Source organism: Crocodylus siamensis, chromosome 15, assembly GCF_052110815.1.
Source record: "Crocodylus siamensis isolate JL-2025a chromosome 15, ASM5211081v1, whole genome shotgun sequence".
NCBI lineage: Eukaryota > Metazoa > Chordata > Crocodylia > Crocodylidae > Crocodylus > Crocodylus siamensis.
In genome coordinates, this window is record NC_143409.1 from 7,777,729 (window position 1) to 7,801,227 (window position 23,499).

The 23,499-nt window shown below is 43.9% G+C and overlaps 1 protein-coding gene across 12 annotated transcripts in view; it reads right to left on the minus strand.

Moving 5' to 3' along the window:
• Window positions 1-4,947: 4,947 nt before the first annotated feature.
• MEF2A (myocyte enhancer factor 2A) overlaps window positions 4,948-23,499 on the minus strand; it is a 150,680-nt gene continuing 132,128 nt past the window's right edge. For 10 of the 12 annotated variants that reach the window (XM_090029668.1, XM_090029660.1, XM_090029656.1 and 7 more), the window contains 4 exons: window positions 23,291-23,314; window positions 18,901-19,027; window positions 9,975-10,101; window positions 4,948-9,163 (listed from right to left, as the gene is read on the minus strand). In XM_090029668.1, coding sequence (XP_089885794.1) covers window positions 8,833-9,163; window positions 9,975-10,101; window positions 18,901-19,027; window positions 23,291-23,314 — 609 coding nt within the window. In that variant the 3' untranslated portion in view covers window positions 4,948-8,832. The remainder of the gene's footprint in view (window positions 9,164-9,974; window positions 10,102-18,900; window positions 19,028-23,290; window positions 23,315-23,499) is intronic. The other 2 variants (XM_090029666.1, XM_090029667.1) reach the window with 1 other exon arrangement.

Consider the following 23,499-nt stretch of genomic DNA (forward strand, 5'->3'; position numbering starts at 1 on the left):
TCTGGCCCCACAGCCCTGGCAGCTAGGGGCCCCTCCAGGGGCTGTGGGTGGGGGTAAGAGGTAAGAGTAGGGCGGGGGGCTGTTGTGGGGGCAGTGAGACATAGTAGCAGGGTCGGGATGGCTTTGGGGGCCAGTAAGGGGCACCAGCAGGGCTAGAGGGGGCTGCAGGGGGCTTTTAATTTTAATAATGGATTTTGGGGGTTTTATCAGAGAATTTGCGATGTTTTGTCAGAGAATTTGTGATTTTTTTATCAGAGAAAACCAGGATCCTTGGTCATCAGGCATGCAGGGGGTGCGTCCTTAGGGTCCTGCCTGCTGGCCAGGGGCTGTAGGCTGCTTCCCTGTTACGCTTTCATTAACTTCGGCCACGACACACCCCAGCAAGTCAGCACGTGCAGGTGGGCTGCTGCTGGCAGGAGCTCTGCTTACAGCCAAGACCAGCTCCCCCAGCATAGGCAAAGTTGCCTCTGGGCTGCAGCCCGTCTGGTGTCAAACACTTCCATAACATCAAAAACAGAAACACAGAGCTGGCAGGGCCCTGAGGACCCATCGAGTGCCCCCGGCCCACAACTCGAGGAGGCTCATGTCTATCTAAACCAGGGGTGGCAGTGTGGAGGGGGCAGGACTAATGTGTGGCATGCCTGCCAAAGAGGTTGGATGCCACTGGTCTAAACCAGCCCAACCAAGCGTTTGTCCAAGCTGGTCTTGTGGTGCTGGAGGTGCCAGGCCTCTCTAACCCTTTCCAGTCCCTAACTGTGAGGACACAGGCCTTGGGCTCAAAAATAGGAACCTAGGATGGGAAGAGCCTCCTAGGCCATCACACCCAGGCCCTGCAGGCACAGGGATCGTTCACCAAAGGACCCCACCACAATCACTACAACCCCTCGCCCACAGTTGCAAGGAGCGGTACCCAGAGCGCCCCGTAACCCATCACAGCTGGAAGCCACGGAGACGAGGGCACTGCCAGTCCGCTGCTGCTGCCACAACAGGCCTGCAGTTGAGCTACTATAGGCCCGGAGGAGCCTAGGGAAGGAGCCTTCTCCATGCCACAGAGGAAGGCCAACACCTCCGTGCTCTGTGAGAGGAAGGAAAATGGCTTTTCTGGGCCCTGATCGCATGCCACTGAGCGGAGGCATCTCTGGGTTTCTGGGAGCATCACTGGCAATGCCCTCCCACCGTGCCAGCATCAGCTGTCAGGCACCAACACCCCAATGCTTCAGAAGAAGGCGACCCATTCTCCTCTCCCCCTCGTAGCCAGGAGCCTTCAGGAGAGGCAAAAACACATCTGCCTTATTCCCAGCTGGGGACAGCTTAAGCCCTGAAGCCTGGGCTCTTCTCAGCCTTCCCAGGGAAAGGCCCATGTCATCCCAGGTCAGAGTCAGTGTGGCAGCACATTTTGAAACAGCAGAAACGACTAAAGCCAGAATTAAGCAGGAAACTGAAGCCCTAACACAAGCTGCTCCTACGTCACAATGGCTATGGGTTGCAATTGCCCACCTATGTGCATGGTTAAATCTACTCCTTTAGCACAAGCCCAAGCCCCTCCAGCCTCTTGTCTGAAGAGGCACCCCCGCCATGGTTCAGCCACGGCCCTACCTGCCCTTGGCTCTTGGTTGCTGCTGCCTCCTTGAATGGAGCAAACCCAAGTGTCTGTTCAAGCTGAGGAGGCCTCAGCTTGAATGGGGCGTTATGCTGGGAAAGGCGCGTGACATTTGCTGGCTTGGGCTCCAGCTCTGCAGGCAGCCGGCTGCTTCTGGGCTTGCCAGTGCAGCACTGGCGACAGCAACCTGCCCCTTGCATGGGCTCAGCCTGCTGTGGCGAGGCAGTGTGGCTGCCCACATTCGCTGGCTGGTACCCAAGTTAAACAGCACTAGGCACAGCGTCGGGACGGTCCTGGGCATTTCTTGCAGCCAGATGGCATTGATAGTCCCCAGTCATTACGCACAGTGTGTCCATAAGCCTCAGCCAATACATTGCACTGCTGGGATCACGGCTCTTCCAGTAACCATGCGTCACTGTGATACTGTTTAGCAGCTACTGCACCTCTGCAGCCATCAGATGCGCCTGGCATATGCTGTCAGCCTGATCCTGAAGCTGCAGGCAGGGCACTGACCCACGTCTGCCTGGAAAGTGCCCTGACTGCTTAGCCCCAGCATGCTCACTCATTAACTTGGTGTTTTCCAACACCGTCGCTCTCCAAGCCAAAGCCCCCCGCCTCCAGCCACCACTAACCCAGTAGGGCACAGCTCCAGTGCAGCTACTACAGTGGGTGCAGCAAGTGTATATGTACCTGCACAGGCTGGTCCTGCCAGAGCCCTGCCATGTCACAGGGTGTCAAGCGACCTGCGGACAACAAAGTAGCATCAAATTCACCAAAGGCACAGCAATATACCCTGCCCACCAGCCATCCCACAGGCTTTCAGTACTGAGCCTGCCTAGGGGATGCATCCACCCCACGTGCTAACCGAGGCTGAGCAGACTGCACAGGGTTTGTGCTCACGAGCTCCGTGCATGTGGCTGGAGAAGGTGGGACCCACATAGGCACTGCATTACCCGGCGGCCCCATCCTGGCACCTTCACTAGGACAAGAGCTAAAAGCGTCATGGAGGAGCTAGGAGCCAGACAGTTTCCCCCTCCCATCCCCACTCCCCCTCCCCAAAGCAGCGCGCTGGTGCCTCTACTCCAGGGGCAGGCAATTATTTCGGGTGGAGGGCGGCTTAATGAGTTTTGGCAAGCCATCGAGGGCTGCATGACAGGCAGCCCAGGACAGATGAACGTTAATTTTCTAAATTTTTTTAGGGGCTCAGCGGGCCAGCTGGAATGGGCTGGCGGGCTGCATCTGGCCCACAGGCTGCATTTTGCCCACCCTTGCTCTTCTCTTTATTTAGCCTGACCATTTGTGAAGGTACAGCCCCCCCACACTGATGGCTGCCCATTTTAAATCACCATGCCTTGAAACTGGGTCCAGTGGAAATGCTGCTAGCTTGCTGGACCGAGCACGCTTGGAGGCGGGAATAGCAGCTTCGATGCCACCCAGCAGGCAGGGCACACGGGGTGATTTCAGATGTGGGCCCGAAATGTTACATCAGAGATGTGCTTGGCCAAAGCACTGTGGCCAAAAGGGCTGTATCGCAGGAACGGGCCTGAAGCGATCAGCTAGGTGCTTCACTCCTCTGCATCGGTGCTGTATATTAGGCACAAATCACCACCCGCCAACACAACACAGTAGGTAGGTGCCCCCCTCCCCGTATCTGGCTGGGTGACTGCTGGACAGCCTGAACTAGTGCTCACATTTCCCCAGCTGCATCCACACCCAGAAACAAAAAGCAGCTGCCCCAGGATGTAGCTCTTCAATGTTTACGAGCCATCCGAGCCCTGGCGTGCGCTGCCAGGGCATCCCAGAAAGAACGGTAGGGGACTGTTTCTGCAGCACTATAGCCAAGCACAAGGAGCTTGCCTCTGGGCCCTCCGAAGGGACGCCAGTGTTGCTAACCTAGGCCTTAAAAATCTGCCCCAGGACTTAAACCTTGTTTAGGAGCTGGATGTTGGCCTGGTTGGTGCAACAGGCCCAGTGGTTCAATGCTACTGCTAGATGCCTCTCGGGTGCACTACCTGCCTTTCCCAGGATGACTCAGCCTTCCCTATAGCTACAGCCGTTCAGACAGGCCTGCTTCACCACAGCATGGGCCTGCCAGGCCTTAAAAACTTTACCAATTCTTGAGCTCGTTACTTGCAAGAGCCAGCTGGGAAATGAGAGATGTGATTTTTAAGCCTCTGTTGCTGCCCTGGGAATATTTTTAGCTGTCAGGCCTCAACGAGCAGGCTAGAGTCCTCCATGGCATTCAGAAATGCCCAGCACACAGCCTTGAACTTGAACTACCAGAAAAGTAACACCAGGAAAAAGAGCAAGCTAAGGACATCAGTTAGTGCAATGGGGAGGGCTCCAAGAAATGCATCTCTTAGGCCACTGGGGAAGCAATAGGGCTCCATGTGGGCTATTCACACCCAAGAACAGACTTTGAGTTTGTGCTGGGGCTGTTCAGCGAAGGGGCGTTTTTGGCTTTACTAGCTGAACAGTTAGTGACAGCTACTGCACGCCTTGCCAAGCAGCCATCCTTCCAGCCAAGCACAGAGAAGGACACATGGGAACCCCTCTTGCAACAGGATGCCTGCTTTGCAGCACTCTGCGTGTGGGCTGGGGGTGTAGGAGGAATGGGCCAGGGGGCTGGAGCTGCCAGGGAGAAGCCTGGAGCATTTGGAGGCCCTCTCCTAGAAAGCAGGGGCACCAGAAGGGGAATCAGGGTGGAAGGCTAGATGGTGAGGTATTATCCAAGGCGATTTGTACGCCAACTGTAGACGTGATCGAGGGGTAGCCCAGAGCAGAGCAAGGCCGCTGCTTGCGAGACCTGGGAGGCAGCAGCAGCCACCAAGCCTTTTCCAAGCAGCACTTGAGGCGTGTGCGCCCAACGGCTGCTTCTGCCTCGTTGGTTCGGAGTTCCAGCGCTCTGCAGAAGTGACTTTTACTCGCAGCTTCCCAAGTGCATCAGCCATCTTTCAGCTACGCCAGCATCCTCGAGCCACCCTGCGCACACCACTCTGCTCCACGAGTGCAATGGAAAGAGCTTTGCAGGTGGAACTGAAGCTCTCTCACCATTACAAATGATTATTTAAATTCGTGAGAATTCATTTACCCAGGCTTGGCTTGGCATGTGTCCAATCGTAGCAGTAGTCGTATGCTCCAAGTGTTCGTACACGCAGTTAGCGATGCATTCCTAACTTGGGACGCAGGAAGAAAGAGCAATGTCCTTTTCTACACATCAGCTATCAAACTAGTTTCATCAGAAGGGATTTCTGAGTCTATTTGTGGGGGCGCCAGAGTCAAGCTGCAAGGACTGCCACTAGGGAGGAAGAGACGTGGACTGCGAAAACATTATGCAGAGTCCGGAGTACACAGTAAAAGCCAGTATCTTTACTTTAGTGAATGCAGGATACAAATATTTTACAACAACCTCTAGCATTTTCTTAACCATTCGATAAAAAGTTCACTAGAATATTTATTGTATAATGAAGAAAAAACAACACATTCAGGGAAAAAAATTGAGATTAACTTATTTTTTTCTTAAAAGATTCATCTCAAGGATGGCAACAAAGTCCAGCTTGTGCCGCCAAACGGCTTATTGTCGTTAAACCGTGAACAGCTTCTCGTGTGAACTGTTGACTACAAACATTTACCAAATACATAAATCTCTTTTAAAAAAGCCATTTTAAATATAGCAAAGCAGTGTTCTCTTGCACAGCAAAGTGAGGAAAGTTTCTACCAAGAAGTAAAGGTTTACATTTGCAAGTCTTTCTTTCACATTCTAAATTTAACTTCTTCCCACGATCAACTGCTAGGAGTTATTATGTTCCTTATTTACTATATATTTCTTGTGCGCGCAATAACTTAGAAAAGTTTTTCATACATTAGTGTCCTTTACAGCAAAAGGAAATGCTAAAGCATTTTTCTCTGACAAACCTGATTGTTTTTTTTCTTAAATGCTACTCGTTAGACCTCAAAGCCCGAGCAGTGATTTGTCATCTTAGCTGATAAAACTCTCTCAAATCAAATCAATTTGCATCCAACAAGGTCATATTAGATTTGATATATCTGCAACTTTGATCCATGTGTCTTATGCTCATTGAATAAAAAAATCCTGTATTTGTTTTCAATTGCTGAAATGTTCTCCTGTGCTATGTCTTTTTCTTTTCTACAAAACAATTTTACATCTCCTAAAAAAGTAATGTTTCAAAGTTACACTATTAGTGTTATTAAAAATCAGAGTTCCCCTTTTATTATTGTCATGGTGTGAGGTTCTTCCGCAGACATATGGGATGTTTGCACAAAGCCTTATCTAATGGAGTCCTTTCCAGGATTATATGGGCTACAGGTTAACAGTCTGATCCTCAGGTCCTAAGAATCGAACAAATTGAAATTAGTCAGTTGGCGTGACTGAAATACAAACTCCAAACCTTATGTAACATTGTTTTAGAAAACATAATGGCGCTGTTTATAAACCTGCATAGAAATAAAGACTATCGAGATACAGTCAGCAAAGCCATCTCGTAAGGCACACAAGAAAATAGACAGTAAATGTGAATGCAGAACTCCCACTCCAATGTACAGCAAAGTTCATATATGTGCATAAATAATGAAAAAAAAATCACATAGCTTTTCAAAGCATTAAAGGTCCTGAGAAGTGGTAAGTGAACTGAATTACTTTGGAAATTGTTGCCAGGTGAAAAGCATGATGGTTTCTTTTGTAGGCTTGTTTGAGCCAATAACCGTTCCCTTGATTTAATTTACTAAATATGTTAATTTGAAAGGGGAACTCAATTTTGCCCCAACCATTTGCTTTAATTTTCTACCCCTGGAAGTAACAGTGACAACACCATCGGTGTCTTAGAAGCCATCTGTGGTACGTTTCTACTTTGATTATTCATTACACAAGCACGAGAGAGGAATGGTTTCTCATATGGATTTCCTTCCCACATGTTTCTTCTGGGTTAAAGTGGCTACTGAATGAATTGACCAGAAAATTCCCTTTTTAAGAAGAAAGGTATTAAATATCCACCGGAAAACATTCTTTAATAAATATCAGGGAATTTCAATTCGGGGAGTTGTGTGCAACACGACCGCCTCTTCATTTCCCCCCATCATTAAAGTTGCGAGCAGTAATGTTTGTATTTCTTCAAAATCCACATTTTAATTTGGTGCCTAGGGAAGAGGGATATTTTGCATGCACAAAAAGCAGCAAGCAACAGCACAGGCCCGAAGGCATCCATTAGCTCTTTAATCAAAAACGTGAGTTAAGCACACTCACTAAAGAGAAGTCAGTTGTGTCACGTTTTTAGCCCCTTCGAGATGTTTTCTGTACAGACAGTTTTAGCTTCTTTTTTGTTTTAACAGTATCAATCTGCAGGCAGCCTAATAACAATAAGAGAGATGACAGTACGGTTAATGTCCCTGTAGTGTTGCTCAGGCAAGTGTCCCACTGTGGCAAAAAGTTACTTGCAGGGTACTTCAGATGGGCTTTAGATACTAAACAACTACACGACACGCTGGGCCTCTGGATTCATCGATCCCTTTCTTGAACACAGGAAGGAGAGAAGAGAGGATTTATTTCCAAAGAGAAGAGAGGATTTATTTCCAAAGAACTATTTTGTTCCCAAACCACTTACCACTTAACAAAACCTTCTGTGCTCATCTGATGTGTGCAATTTCCCTAACATGAGTAATTAGGTCAAGTTTTTCCACTGTGTTTTTTCTCTCAGAAGAGGCAGTTTTAAAATAATGCCTTAAAATGTGTTGTAACAGATTTTTAATATTTATGCATGATGAACTTAACACCGGATTTTTTTTTTTTGCCACTTTGCTATTTATATACATATATATAAAATGTATAATGAAGCTTAACCATACAGCACAGAGATTACAATTGAACGGCACACATTCACCACCAGTGAGGGGGACAACCCCTTTATACACCCTCTGAAAAATCTGGATAATAATATTAATAATAATTAAAATCCAAAGAAAGTACAGTATATTTAACAAAATAGTAAATATTAAACAGTGAATACTCTACTTAATAAGGACCTCGCCTTTTTCAAGTTGGCGTCAATCCACAAAAATATACTTTTTAATCTGGTGAACGTACAATACATAGGTACTTACACCAAAGGTGATAATATATTTAAGATGCTATATACACAAAGAGTTTGGCTCAAATTTTAATTTACATATAGAATAATAAGTGTTCATGGCTTATTTTTCCCCCAAGGTTCCGCCTGCAAGTTTTTCTTTTCCTCTTCTGAAAGCAAAAACTAGAAAGTCAAAATAACAAGATAAAACTATACTCTACAAAAAAGCTACAACATACAGCTTTGGCTTATATAAATAATTCATAGCAGAATGTGTTCAAAAGTACTGTATATAACTTTTATATATAGTCTTCAATTCATAAGGGTATTGTTTTCTTTAATATAAAATATACATGAGCTAAAATCCGTTTCTATATTTTTCAAAGGTAGGAACGTAAAGAAACTTTTCAAACATATTCCAATTATAACTTAATATATTATTTTTATTTTGTTAATGCTCTATTTTCTAGGCTAATATTTTCTGAATATTTCATGCGACCTCTTTGTGTCTCTCTCTCTTTCACTTCTATTCATTAAAAATCACTTTTTGACCCAATACATTTTTTTTTTTGCACGTGCAAAACAGGTTTTTATAGCATCAGCCCTTCTCCATGCACCCTCTGCAATAGAGACCCATGCCGGGTTGGGTAATATAAAGGTCATTTTTATGTACAGTATTGCTTTCTTTTTCCTGCTTTTCTACTGCTCTGCTGCTACAAAGCATTGTTTCTTAACTACAAATAACCATACGGCTTTAATAAAACACATAGGGACATTACTACAGGCGAGCCCTCTTGGTTTCTGCAATCTAGTGTGGTAGGATTATATATGGGTACAATGTTTCTTTGCAAAACAGGTTATATTATTAAAACAACAAGTCCAGGTAAGTGCCAGACTAGCCCAATGCCTACAGGATTGTTTTGTTATATTTTTACCATGGGACATCTGCAGCTATACAAGGAGTTCGTAGTAAGTGCCTGATGATTCTGTGTATGCTACACACACTCGCACATATATATGCATGTGACGATATATATATGCACGTATGTATATACATATAAACATACTTATTTCATGTCCTTATTTATAAATTTAGATATGTCAGGACAGTTCATTATGATAACACAAAAGAGGAGTGACCACACCGAGTGCTTATGTCACCCAGGTGTCCATTCTCATTCGTTTCACTGAAGGGCTCTCTCTATCTTCTGAATTTGGCGGCCTTCCCAGCCCAACAGGCGAATGGAAATCATTTCTTGGGTCTTCCCGATCACTGCCATCGTAAGAGCTGCTGGAGCTACTGAGACTGTCAACAGGGGAGCGACCCATTTCCTGCCGTGATTGCTGCTGCTGCTGCTGCTGCTGCGGGAACCCAGATGGAGTCATGCGGTCCCGGGGAGGTGAAATCGGTTCGGACTTGATGTTGATATTTTGGTTGGTGTTAATGGACAGGTTTGAACCCTGAGATAGCTGGCCTCCGGCACTGGGAGAATTTAAACAAAGAAGAAAACAATTCATACATGAATTTAATTTTTGTGGAGTCGTGAGGTTTTGTAGCCCATACTCTCACAACGGATGCATACTTAACACAGAAGTAAATACAGTTCACACCAAATGCTACAAAAGACAGATAAAAGTTGAAAAATGTATCCCAACATCCTGAACTAACTGGGAGGATGTGTGAAGCAAACTCTCTTCTTTATCCTAACTATGAAGTTGATCCAATAAAAAGATACCTGCTTCTTATGTAATTCCTGGACTATCATGGCTACAGCATCACTCTACAACCATCATAAACTTTGTTCTGTGCGCCCGAGACTAAGCAGAACTGATGAGACTGAGGTAACTTTAGCAGTGTGAAGTAGATAATGCTTTAGTTACACTCATCCTGTTGGTGCTGGACCCTTTTGTATCCAACTCTACAGTTCTATATTTTAATTGTGTTTAAAGGAATCAAGACAAACAAATGCTTAACTCCCCAAATGTCTTTAAAGCTTTCAAGTTCTTAGTAAGATGCGTCTAGAGTGACTGTTGCTTGCCAAGCATTAGTACTTAGAACGAATTATGTGCAAGACAGACAAATTGGAAGATAACATCCCTGTCTTAAAAAATAATAGTACTGCAACCAAATGTGCTGACTGAGAACTTGGGAAGAATGCCCGTACGTGGACACGGATGGAGAGACTGAAATGGCGAGATATTGAATGAGGCCAAGCTCAGGGTCATTCAGGTGTAAACCAAGTGGCTGAAGTTCCCAGCTGAGCAGTGCAAGTTAACATCATGCATCTACTTACACCAGAGAGCTGAGGGCTGCCTGCCCTAGATGGTGTTGCTGCCAGGCAGATACCTGTCCTAAAGACAGCATTCCTGGGGAGTTAAATCCCTGCAGGGCAGACAGGTCTGCGCTAGTCAACGAGTAATCTGGAAAAAGAAGAAACACAGCTTATATTGCGTTCGAGTTACAGAATCAACGTTCTGGCATCCAGCCCCCACAAACAGTCAGGTCCTGCGACAGGACCCCAAAGTACACACTGATATTTGCCTGGAGTCCCACTGACTTCTTGAGGGTCTGCTCACATGCACTCCCTCTCTGGTCCTTGGCTTCAGAATACGAGCCTTTGCCAATTAGTGCGCCATTTACACTAACACGTATAATACGACACGCACCTCACCTGGCAGGTCTTACCCCAAAAGCATGTGAAAGTAAATGACATTTTATCATTTACGTTTTTGTATATTTCTCCAAGAGCTTCAGAATGAAACAAGAAAATGACCATGGAAATGATTACTATAATGTATGTGGCCTGACGGAGAAAACCTAATACTGGACAAGGATTATAAGTCAGATTCCTACCATTCAGTCCTTTGTGGTCTTCACTGAATAGCAAGTTAAGGACTGGGAGGAGAGAGGGAGGGGGTGCACTGGCTGTCCCAGGTTTTTCCGTGGTGATGACTGCCAACTGGCTGCCTACAGAAGTCTGCAGACTGCTCCTGCTCCAACCTATGATGGCACTGAAGCGTGTAGGGATGCTTGTAACTGGCTTCCTGGCCCAATCCTCTCACCTGCATCAAAGAGCTCTTGGCCCCCCCAAAATAATGAGGTCCTATAACTATAGCTATTCTATAAAACCAATGAACATCATCTTTGGGAAAGAGCCACTCACCCACAGTGATTATGTAAAGGCTTTTTTTCTTTTCTTTTTTCCATTCATCTATGCAAACCCCAAACACTCAGCTCCTAGGAGTGAGACATTAGAATACTAGGCTAAAATGCTAAAAAGCAGACAGCTATCACTGAAGGGCTAAAAAAGCTGAAATTCCCCTTTTTACCACACTTTAGTCTTATTCTTACTCATTTTGTGTACACGAGATTACTTAGATCCCATAAACTAAAGTCGCATTCTTATTTTAAGACATTTTTTCAAGCATTTGGAGATAGTTTTCTATGACAGCAGAGGAACACAGTTCAGTTCTCATCAACAATTCAATGACTGGGTGTTACTTTTGGCCAGGATATAATGCTTAGATAGTTCTCGCTGCTCATTCACACACAGGGAGTTATTTTCAGTTCGTCATTATCACTTACGTTTTTCTTTCAGGGTTTAAAAGAAAGCTGCAAACACTTTCCTGCCTTAATCACTTTGCAGTACAGCTTCCTTAATAAAATTTCTGGCCTCTTGAGAATGAGACAAAATGCTAGGGAGACAAAACTTATTTTGCACTGCCAGCAGAGATAAACCAAAAATTTAACTTAAACAGGCTCTTTCTGAATCCTCACAAGTGAAATTTATACAGTGACATCTGCCTAAAAGACAGGAAGTTGCTATTTAAGATTCAGTTTTTCTTGAGATATTTTCCATCACTATACAAGCCGAGCGAGACAGATTTGGAGCTCCCCTGTAATAATTTATGAGCACTATATGCCTGATCGTTGTAAATGTGTTTAAAAGTATGCATCTAACAAGTCAATTCAATAAGGGTCTGTGTGCAGGCAAGAAGGGCAATAACCCAGATAATAACTTCTCACCAAACACCAGGGACTAAGACATGCTGCCCTCCTTGACCCCAACTGCATCACAAACCAGTTTAACCAGGCTCAAAAATTCAGGGGTACAGCAGGATTGGGGGCTGGATTTTCATTAAGAGGGAAGGTAAGGGCTAAAACTCAGGATGAATGTCTGGACCCATCAGAGTCTACATAAAGGGTGCGGCTAGACTGGAGGTAAGAGATGTACGCAGGCCTTTTCATTGCTTAAAAACTCATTTTTATGCTTTATTGGTATTATTAAGGCTAAGCAGCAGCTTGTTTTAAGGGGTTGGGGGCGAGAGTGAGGGTTTGCAGCACCTAAATAGAGGATCCAAACCCTGTCACATCTGTTCAGGTAACTATAGCTTATTTACAGGTTGCCAAAGCCAAGGGTCTGTCTGAAATGGAGAGCTAGGCGATTCCACCCCCGGGAGATAAACACACAAGGCTTTGCACCTGTACTGGGTATAGTCAGAAGGGTGCAGAGGTACACCTAACTCATAACGGGTCTGACTAGCTCAGTTAAATAAAGAACCTTTCCCCTCCACATGCAACAGCTGGATCACACCTTGTATGCGACTTGGAGATGCCAGTCACACCGCTGCTGCATAGTTTGTTGCTTTTATACAAGCCTAAGGAGCAACAACAGAAAGCCCAAAGGTGGGCATTTACAAATGACAACACATTTGGTGAGACTTAGAAGCAATACTTCCTGATGGTAAATACTCCCCTGCTAAATTCTAGAGACAAGTTGCATCTGATTTATAGCTAGATGTGATTAGTATCCAGCTAGTGGTGAAAGAGTGCGTTCGTCCTTGCAGGGATATATCCTGTACCCCTCACTGAGGGATCAAATTGCCATTTGCATTTGGATCAAGGAAAAGAAGATTTTATGTTACTTCTGCAGATCCTATGTAAGCTAAAACAAGGTGAACATTCAAATAGGTAATAGCTAGCGTCCTTGCCCCTAACACTGTTGGAATAAGACAGTGCTCTGTGAAACGAGAAGTATTTCATGTTACAGCTTTGACAAATCTCATATTCTGAGGTTGGGTAAAAATCTGCTCCTGCTGCACAAGTTTTAACTGAATGAGGCAGGACATACCTGCAAGATAATTCTCTCTCTCAAAAAAAAAAAAAAAAAAAAAAAAAAAGGCAATGAGAGAAAATAAAAAAGCAATTGTTCTTTTATAGGCAGGTTCATCACAAATACCACTAAGCCATGAAGTTGGGGGTTAAAACTGAAGATGCTGAGCCATAAAGTATTGTGCAGTGCACAAACTTTGAAAAGCACTGCGAGATTTGGCTCTTTGGGCACACAACTTTTCCAAAAAAAGATGGTCTTAAATCCATCATGTCTACAAAAGGCAAAAAAGATGAAGATAACAGCCACCTTCACAACTCAGAAAGTTTTCTGTGGATGGTATATTATATTGAGCCAATTGTACAAGTTGGAAGGGATACAAACAGGTAGTTGGATATGAAGTATCCTCAGGTCTCAAAAGGACATTAAAATGTCTTTGGAGATCTTTAACACTTCTTTCCCATTAGGCTTCCTCTTTACTCCCAGACATCACCAAAGGCCAAGAAGTCCAAACCAACACAATCACTGGGAGTCGGGAAAAGTTTGTGCCAATATATGGGCATTGATAAAACCCAAGTATTTTCTTCTAAAACAGTTAATACTGACACTATTTCTTTATTGATTTGCATTTCTATGCTGAAAGTAATACAACTGGTGTGACACTTGTAAAACGATGCAGATCAGGGCTGTCCAGGTTCGTGAGAAAAGGTGGATAGCTCCAGGCACATTCAAGTATCTTGCTTTCTTTGCTTGATTTCCCTGCCAGGGCCACCTCTCTTCCAGTTGCACTGTCACCACTGCACCATGTGCTACTTCCCCCATGCAGCAGACAATTCCCACTGCACTTCACTGGCACTTCCAGGTTGCCCCATGCCTCATGGGTACAGGTTCCCTAAGCCCTATGGGCCAAGCTGGGCCACGCTGCCTCGAGAGCCAGAGGCAGGCAGCAGAAGTTGGAGGAAGGAGAGAAAACCTGGAGACTCTAGCAGAAGCGGCAGCAGAAGAGCGATGAGGGGAGGGCTGCCAGAACTGGGAGCCCCGAGGCCACAGGTTAGCTCCTGGGGGGCTGCATGCAGGCTGAGGCCTGCTAGTTGGACAACCCTGTTGTAGAACAACGGGCCAGAAACTTTAAGAGTCCCAGTGCCGGACAGCAGGAGACTCAAACACGTGGTATGCCCTATATCTTTTCAGCAGCTGTCTAAAGGTTTTGGGGGAGATTCCAGGCACAGTAACCAACCAAGAAGAAATCAAGCAAGAAATACTTGGATGTGATGGGAGCATTTCTATGTAGTCTGAACAGTAGGGCCTTGGCTTTTAAAGTCTCAGAAGCTCGGCCCTTCCGTACTACTCAAACTTATTCCTCCACCTGGAGTATAGTTAATATAGCCTTAAAAAGAAAATTGCCCAATGAAACCTACTCAGACTGTGATTCACTTTCACCTTGGACCTCACACAGCCAGGAAGACAGCTAGGTTCAAAAGGAAGTGGCTGATGTGGTAGCTGAACAAATTGACCAGCTGTTTATCCACATCTCTCTCATTAATTGCTGTTTTTCATCCAAGTGACACTGAACAGCCCCTCATTAGCATCACAATCTTTCTGCACAGATAAAACTGTCAATTTCTGGAGAATAGTTCACGAGCTGATAAATCCAGGGCCGTTTTGCAAGGCTGAAGAGAATTCCTTCTTTTTAAACCGCTTCATTCTTTTCATCCATTGAATTCAACCTGCGGTCAGCAAGACATATTTGCACTTGATAATCCTCAAAGAAACTAGATCTCTAACAAGCTGTGACTGGAATAAAGGTAAATGTTTGAGATGGGTGTGCTATTCTGCACCATGAACCCCCAAGGGATTTCTTGGCGTGAGACTCTGCGATGAATGCTCACAGGAAAATAAACTATTATATTAATGGATGGTAAAATGTTCTGCTTCACGTGTATGGTGAGTGATGATGATAGGTCTGGAAAAAATCTGTTCCCTCCCCCACATACAGTGCTGTACAGTTAGAAAGGTGCACTGTGATTGCAGCCCATTTTTCCTGAATAATCAGTCCTCTCCTACCGCAGAAGACAGCGTACCTGGTATGATGCAATATGGCTCAGAGAGAGAATGCTTCTAAAAAGGAATGAAAGCTTTACCAGAGAAACATGTGAATCCTCTGAAGTTCAGGTAGTTTGGTAGCAACTAACAGAAAAGGCCAACGGTAGAATTTTTGTCCTGGCGAGACTGTTTGTTCAGTTCAAGGGTGGCTTGTCTCTAACTGATCCTCTGAGGAACTGAGAGCATGTTGCTGCACGTGAATTTTGCGTGAGGACATCATCTCAAGCTAAAAGTTTAAGGGCAACGGGTCAGATCCAGCAAACAGACTTGGGCATCTCTAGCTAGACTTGGATAGAATTGATATGCCCAAATCCAAAACTGCTCCTGAAAACTCCTACTTAGCTGCCACCTCACCTGATGGTTGCTTATGGAGCACAGCCACCAGTTTCTGACCCAGGTACCTCAGCACCTGAGTTCTTACCCTCTTACATTTATGGGCAGTCAGGATCTGGTCTCCCTCAAGAGGTTCAATCCAGCACAGCGTCTCAGAACACAGGTAACACGTACCGGCAGAAGTGAGCTCACCACAAAATGCAGAAATGGCTGTGCTCTTTTAACCCATAGGAAATGGAGGTTGTGCCAGGGATGCCAATACTTTTGTACGCAAAGCAGATGTTTAAGGCTTTTGTATAACAGCCTGGTGCAGCAGTCAGCAACAAACAGCCTACTGAACCACTGAATCTAGCCTGTGAAGCTGTAAGACTTTGCCTGTGCGCATGCCAGCACTGGGGCTAAGCAGCAAGGATCTGCACCAGGGTGGGGAGCTGGAGGCTGTGCCTGTGCCACTGCCTTTTCTCTTCCATGCTCCAATCTCCTTTCCCCCCTCCCCCTGCTCCCCAGCTGCAGCGTGAGCACAGCTTCCAGCCAGAGCTGGAAAAACAACACACACTCTCTCTAGCACAGTAGCACCAGCATTCATGGCTCTGGTTTCTGGTTCATTGGATAAAACGTATATACTGGCCGTAGAGCAAGAACAAAGCAGTCTAGCACAGGACTGAATGCAATGGGAAGTTCAGGAAGAGAAGGAGACTAGCGTGGTGCTCTTCCTAATGAAGGAGGAAGATCATAGTCAACCCTTCCACCCCTGGATGAGAAGCCTTACAAAATTCAGGAGCACCTGCTCTCCTCCTCACTAATACGCCTCTTCAGCAACTGAGTTACACTAAGGTCTATCACTGCAAGGAAAAGGGAAAGAGGGTTTGTAAATTATGAATACCGATGGGCTCTTAGACACTCATCAGAGGGACACCAGCTCAGCAACTGTCGATGCTGACTTGGTGCAGAGTCACTGGATGTGTTCAAGTTGGCAGGCCCAGATGAACTTCATCCGAGAGTACTGAAGGAACTGGCCAGTGTCACAGCAGAACCACTGGCACGGCTGTTTGAGCACTAGTGGCGCTCGGGTCAGGTCCCAGAGGACTGGAAAAGGGCCAATGTGCTCTCTATTTTCAAGACGGGGAGGAAGGAGGATCCGAGTAATTATAGGCCAGTCAGTCTCACCTCCATCCTTGGAAAGGTCTTTGAAAAGATTATGAAGGATCATATCTGTGGGAGTCCAGTGGGAAAAATAAAGCAGCAGGGAAACCAGCATGGATTCGTAGCAGGTAGATCATACCTGACCAATCTGGTTTCGTTTTATGACAGGGTCACAAAATGCTTAGACGCAAGAGTAGAGATGGATGTCGTTTTCTTAGATTTTATCAAGGCCTCTGATACGGAATCTCATCCCATTCTCATAAATGAATTAAGAGGCTGTGATACAGATGTTTACATGGTCCGGTGGGTGTCAAATTGGCTTAGCGGTCACATCCAGAGAGTGGTAGTAGATGGGTCGGTATTGACCTGGAGGGATGTGGGTAGTGGGGTCCCGCAGGGTTTGGTCCTTGGACCTGTGCTCTTCAATATCTTCATCAGTGACTTGGATGTGAGTGTGAAGTGTACTCTGTCCATGTTTGTGGATGATACTAAAGTGTGGGGTGAAGTGCACACTCCGGAGGGTAGGGAACTATTGCAGGCAGGCCTGGACAGGTTAGAAGAGTGGGCAGTACACAATAGGATGCAGTACAATGAGGATGAGTGCAGAGTGCTGCACCTAGGGCGCAAAAATATCCAGCACACCTACTGGCTGGGACGTGACTGTCTCAGCAGCACAGAAACGGAAAGGGATCTTGGAATCATAGTGGACTCCAAGATGAACATGAGTCGTCAGTGTGACGAAATCATCAGCAAAGCTAACCACACTTTATCATGCATGAGCAGATGCATGACAAATCCAAGGAGGTGATACCTCCCCTCTACGCGGCATTGGTCAGACTGCACTTGGAGGACTGCATCCAGTTTTGGGTGCTGCACTTCAAGAAGGATGCTGATAGACTCGAGAGGGTCCAGAGGAGGCCACTCCCATGGTTAGGGGCTTACAGGACAGGCCTATGAGGAGAGAGACTGAGGGACCTGGATCTTTTCAGCCTCCGCAAGAGAAGGCTGAGAGATGATCTTGTGGCCACCTACAAATTTGTTAGTGGGGTGCAGCAAGGGATCGGAGAGGCTCTGTTCACCAGGGTGCCTCCCGGGGTAACAGGGAACAATGGTCACAAACTAACAGACAGCAGATTAAGTCTAGATATCAGGAAAAATTTCTTCACGGTACGGGTTGCCAAAATTTGGATGGGCTCCCAAGGGAGGTGGTGCTCTCCCCTACCCTGGGGGTCTTCAAAGGAAGGCTGGATAGACATCTGGCTGGGGTCATCTGACCCCAGCGCTCTTTCCTGCTGAGGCAGGGGGTCGGACTCGATGATCTGTTGAGGTCCCTTCCGACCCCTGCATCTATGAATCTATACAAGACCTTAGTGAGATAATGGTTCAGAACTAACACTGCTGAAAACCATGTTCCATATACAAGTGTTTACAAGTTTCTGAATTAGACATTAATTCAAACTTCGGTGCTATGCACTGGATAAAAATCATTTAAAGCCCCCAAGATTGTATTGTCTCCTTTTATTTTAAATAAATCATAGAATTGTAGAAACACAGAAATTCCTGCTCTGGGCAGGAATCTTGCTGAGATCAAAAGATCCCGGCAAGGTGTTTCTGTCCAGTCTCCTCTTGAGGACTTCCAACGCTGAGTACCGCAACACCTCCTTGGGAAGTCTAGTCCAGATTCTGGTCACCCTTACCGTAATGTTCTTCCTTGCATCCAACCTGAAACTATCCTCTAACAGTTTATGGCCACTGCTCCTTGTCCTTCCCTGGCCGAAAAACATTTGAAGACCTCATGAACTCTGGTGGGTGCTTCTCTTTTTAAACTATTTTAACACTCTGGGGACTTTTCCACACTGGGAAAAGACCCACAAGAGGATTCTGGCCCCTTTGCACTCTCTGAGGAAAGTGGATTCAAACAAGAAGCATGCTCTAAAGTGTCTCTTGACTCCAGAAATAATAGTTCATCCCTGATACAGTTTCATAGTAGCTAGGGTCAGGAGGGACCTGAACAGATCATCTAGCCTGACCCCCTGCCACAGGCAGGAATGAATGCTGGGTTTACAAGACCCCAGACAGGTGATCATCCAACCTCCTCTTGAATTTGCCCAAGGTAGGAGCGAGGACCACTCCCCTGGGAAGTTGGTTCCAGATTTTGGCCCCCCTAACTGTAAAAAAAAAGTCTTCTGATCTCTAACCTAAACCTATTCCCCAACAGCTTATTACCATTGTTCCTCATACACAACACTTCCTGACTTTTGTTGTGTTCGGTCATGTAACGTAGACATACTAAAGTACCAAAAAGCTTCCGTTAAAATCCCTGCTATGTCCCAGTATCAATAACTTCGCACAAACTAAAAGCTGATTTTCCAGTTACAAGAAAGAGTTGTCATATAAGCCAAATATTCAAATAAGGTGAAGCGCTGCAAACATGCAAACCTTCTGGAACTGGGACTCATAAGATTATGGTAATAAAACTGTAGGATTATGCGCCTTACAGGTTAGCTAAATTAAATAGGAAATAACCTACCAGTGTTGTAGGCAGTAGGCATGGCTGAATATACCAGTCCCTGTGGAGGCAAGCTGGGAGTTGTCACAGACACCACAGGGGTAGCAAGAGGCTGTGTAGACTGAGAACTGCTTATCCTTTGGGTATTCTGCAAATGATTAAAAACAAAAGAACATGTCTTGTGGATATCAATTACAACAAAGAAAAAATGTGGTCATGTAAACATGACAACCAATTAAAACAAGTTTTTTTAGCCTTATATTTTGGGTCAAAAACAGAATCACTCTTTTTGTGACTGCGGATTTACTTCTATGAACTTAAAAGGCCAAACAAATTTTATTTTAGGCTAATTTAAATGAGAAATAATTTGTGCATTAGAGCAAATGATTTTCTTGCTGTGCACGCAGTTTTCATTCATGTTAATCTGAGTTGTAATTGGATTAAGAGAGAAAAAACCCACACTCTTTAAGGAGAGAGCATAGAATTTTTCAGAAGTGCCTCAATGACTTGGGAGCTGATATCCCATTTTCAAAGGCAGCACAGGCACTCCTGAGACTAAGTCCTGTTAGGAAGGCAGAAAGACTTCAATGTCCAATTCCTAAAAGTGACTTTGGTAAACATTTTGGAAATTTTAGCCTGAGAGATCCCTTAAATCTATACCATTGGCAATGGTAGAGTATCCATGGTTGTGGGAACCAAAGAAGTACTCTTTATATTGCACATAGATTAAAAAATATAAACAGACTAATTGGGCCTTTTGATATGAGAAGCCATCAGATGTGAAAAAAAATTAATGCAGCCAGTTGTGGGTGGGTAACTCATATTGATTTCATAATAATAGTTTACAGGCCACAGTCCTAAACTAAACATTTGTGACAACCCCTTCATTTGAATTAGGCAGTTAAAACAATCCATTTGTCATTCTGATGATCTGCTCCAGAAAATATTACTTTAGCAGCGTGGTGGACACTGTCAGAAAACAAAGCCATTCTACCCCATGCATGCAATATTCTCTAGCAAAGAAACTTTAAATCTCTTTTTTTTTTCCAAATCCCCAAGTCAACACAGATTAGATGCATCAGACTGTGACAACAACATGCCATGCTAATTTTTATTTTCCAAGAAAATAACAGCCCCAACTTTTCCTACGGAATTTTAACACCACCCTCTCTGCCTTCATTTTAGAAGGAACATTCAATATTAGCCAAGGTAATTTGTAGCTTATTTTAAATTAGTTTTAAAAGCTACACTCCAAGTCTCTGAAACTGTATTTATTTGCTCCTTGAAGAGCAGCTTTGCAACTTCTCAGGTGAGGCACTTGCCAGCAACTAAAGCACCATCACCCCATTTATTTTTTTCTGAATGTGGATGGATATAAGGACATTTCATTATTATCCCTATTACTTCGTTTCCCCCTGCCTGTTCCTGAGAAAGCACAAGATACCAAAATACACAATTTCTTTTCTCATAAGAATGGACCCCAGAGACAGAGCAGAGGCATGGCATACTGCCATCTCTACACATTTACAAAAACCAAAACTAACACTGCTGAATCAATGGCTATCAGCTTTGCATTTCTAGTTTAGCCTCATAATTTAAAAGGGTAGAAAACATGTTATAGCTACCACCTGTAAATGGACTATGATCTTCTATTAGTCACTCTTAGCTACTTTAAGTATAGAACTATATCTTAAAATAACCATACCTTTAAACTGTAAGGGAGATATTATAGTTTAGGGCTTGGTATTAATCCTGCAGATTTTAGGGCATCTGATAATAACCAGATGTTTCAGTGTGATGTTACAGAGTTACAGAAATTGAAGATGGCAGTACTAGATGCAATTATATCATCAGAGATTAGAGACTGGATATTCCAGTGCATAAAATTGCCAAAATAGGTTTTTTTCCTGCTCAGTAAGGAGCAAACTTGTCAACTCTTTCAAAAGTCTTTATTCATCAAGAAACAATAGGAATGAATTGGTTTAAATAAAGTTACGTCATGTGTGAAGAATACTGACTACAGTGCAAGATTGGTCTTTCCTGCAGGAGTGCCCATTTTTGTTGAATGCTACAGAAAACATGCCTTAACTGCAGTTTATTTCATAGAATCATAGAAAATGAGAGTTGGAAGGGACTGCAGGAGGTCCCATCTAGCCCACCCTCCCGCTCAAAGCAGGGCCAGCCCCAACTAGATCATCCCAGCCAGGGCTTTGTCAAGCCCAGCCTTAAAAACCTGGCTTGACAAATTATTTGGATGTCAGTGTTCAATGAAGAAATACTGTACCACAGTTTCAGGGTGGAATTTTCCAAAGCACCAATGTGAGCAAGAATAAGTCGAACTGATTTTCAATGGAATTTCTGCGCCTTAGTTTCTTAAATGCTTTTGAAAAATCTTACCATCTATTAGAGCAAAACTGGGTTAAGCTGTTATGCTATTAGAGCAGGTGTGTGTGTGTGCGTGTGTGCGCGCACGCGCAGGAAATTGACCTTTTTCCAAAGGTTTCTTGGATGGCAGCCTATAAAGTTGGGATTACTTCATAATGGAAAAGTTAGAGAAGCCTAGTGGGAAACAATCCAGACCCAGAAATTTCCCCATGAGGATTCTTTTGAATGGCTAATCGAGGCCGTTTTCAGAGGTGATTTATTCCTGGGCACTTTATCGGCATTACTGAATTTCTAATACGAGGTTCCTGAGAATTTTTTACTGTTGGTCTGAGACAGTTATATGTTCCAAGGTTTGTATAGATTCATAACACATTTCAGACTTATTTTTTAATGGGGACAATTTGACAGTGATAATGGATAAAGTATATGCCTTTTATTTCATTCTATAAGCAAAGGTATTTATCCTCACTCCATTAGATATAGTTATTTGCTCAGTTTCAGTCATCTAGACAGAAAGGATATGGCTGTACGTTTCAGAATGCATAATAATTCATAAAGCATAGAATTCAAGGGTGTTTTACATCATTTGCTAGTTTAACTGGCTTAGTTTGAGGATGATTTCACCTTCTGATGGTCTGCTCAAGATTCTATGGGAAAGCTCCATTTTAACAACCACTAGAGGGCAAAGTCTTCATACATTATTCATTTATCAACAGGCTGCATCTCAATTCCAAGCAGTTTTACAAAGCAGAAGCACAGTAGCTAACAAAGAATTAGCTAACTCGCTAAAGAAAACGAATATGTCTATGATTAAAACGTGTGATTTTAACAGTCTTTGATCAAGACTTCCAATCACTGAGATGTACATATTAATGACCTGGTTAAATATTTTGTATTGAATTATATCCTTTATTTCTTTACACTGCAAGACAGCCATTCTTCTATCAAGGTGAGAATATGCAGCATGACAACTGCAGCTAATCATTGTCAGTCAGTATGATATTAAACTTCCTATAAACCTACAATTTTTGAGTAACTTCAACTATTAACATTCAAAGTAAATCTCCCTTATTCTTTTAATAGTTCACTCTCAACATTTATGGAAAAAAATCTAGTTCAGGTACCATCCAACAGCATGCATTCAAAATACTTCACTACAATGTCATGCTTTCATGCAATCAGAGCCTTATATTAGCAACAGGTCCATGTGCAAAATAAATCAAAGCATAGTAATACTGGGAATTTTAAGTTCATCTTCTCAAAATTGTGCTCTAATGCAGCACCTTCTGCAGTGATTGCTGTGCTGCAATGGCTAAAACATTTGCAAACTGCTTTGAAAAATAAGCTAGATCTCTTATCGGCCAAAAGTTATTTCAGCCTTTTATTTATTTTCCAGAGGAAATGTCAGCTGGTACAACTTTTTCTGAAAGCAACCATTTCCTCTCAAGAACAGGACATCTTTCCAGTGGAAAAAGGTAAAGTAATTAGATTGCAATTCTATATTCCTTTTGGTAAACATGGAGCACCCCTGTGGTTTGATTGTCTCCTGCAGCATGAAATAATTCTGAACTCTGAAAAGGTGACCTCATCAGCAATGACATAATCTGCATGAAAGGAGGAGAAGTAATGCAGGGTTTGTGTTACAATCTGAGGAACTTTGCGAGTGAAGTCATTTTCTAAAAATATCTCAATAATTTTGGGGACTATATAAGGTATTTTGCATTTTAAAAGAATACCACAAGTACCGTGTGTGCATGGACAGTTACTGAGGAAGGCTCTGTGTTCCAATGTTCCCTCCAAGAAAAACAAGAAAAAGTGTTTCAGACGTATATAAATTTACAAACGGAGGACGTTAGACTTTGGCTGCCTTCGCATGTTGCAATTTTTATGGCTTTTCAGTTTTGATCAAGCAAATATCTGTTTGTCTGGGACAAAGGGAACATTGGTATAATTTAGATTAAGTATTAAAACTTAAGCTTTCTGCATCTCGCTCTTCCTCTCTTGTCAGACAGGAACCCAAACTCACCAACTCCATTTCATCCTCCTCCGACTGTACACAGCAAACAAGAGGGATAACACAGTTACTTAGAATAGCATTGCTTTCAAAATTGAAAGAAAAAGTCATGCTTTTGCCTCAGGACTTCTTTGTTGGTTTATATCTTTTGAATTTACCATATGCTTATGTAATATTATTATATGCTTTATTATATATACTTTGGGTCAATTAATAAAATA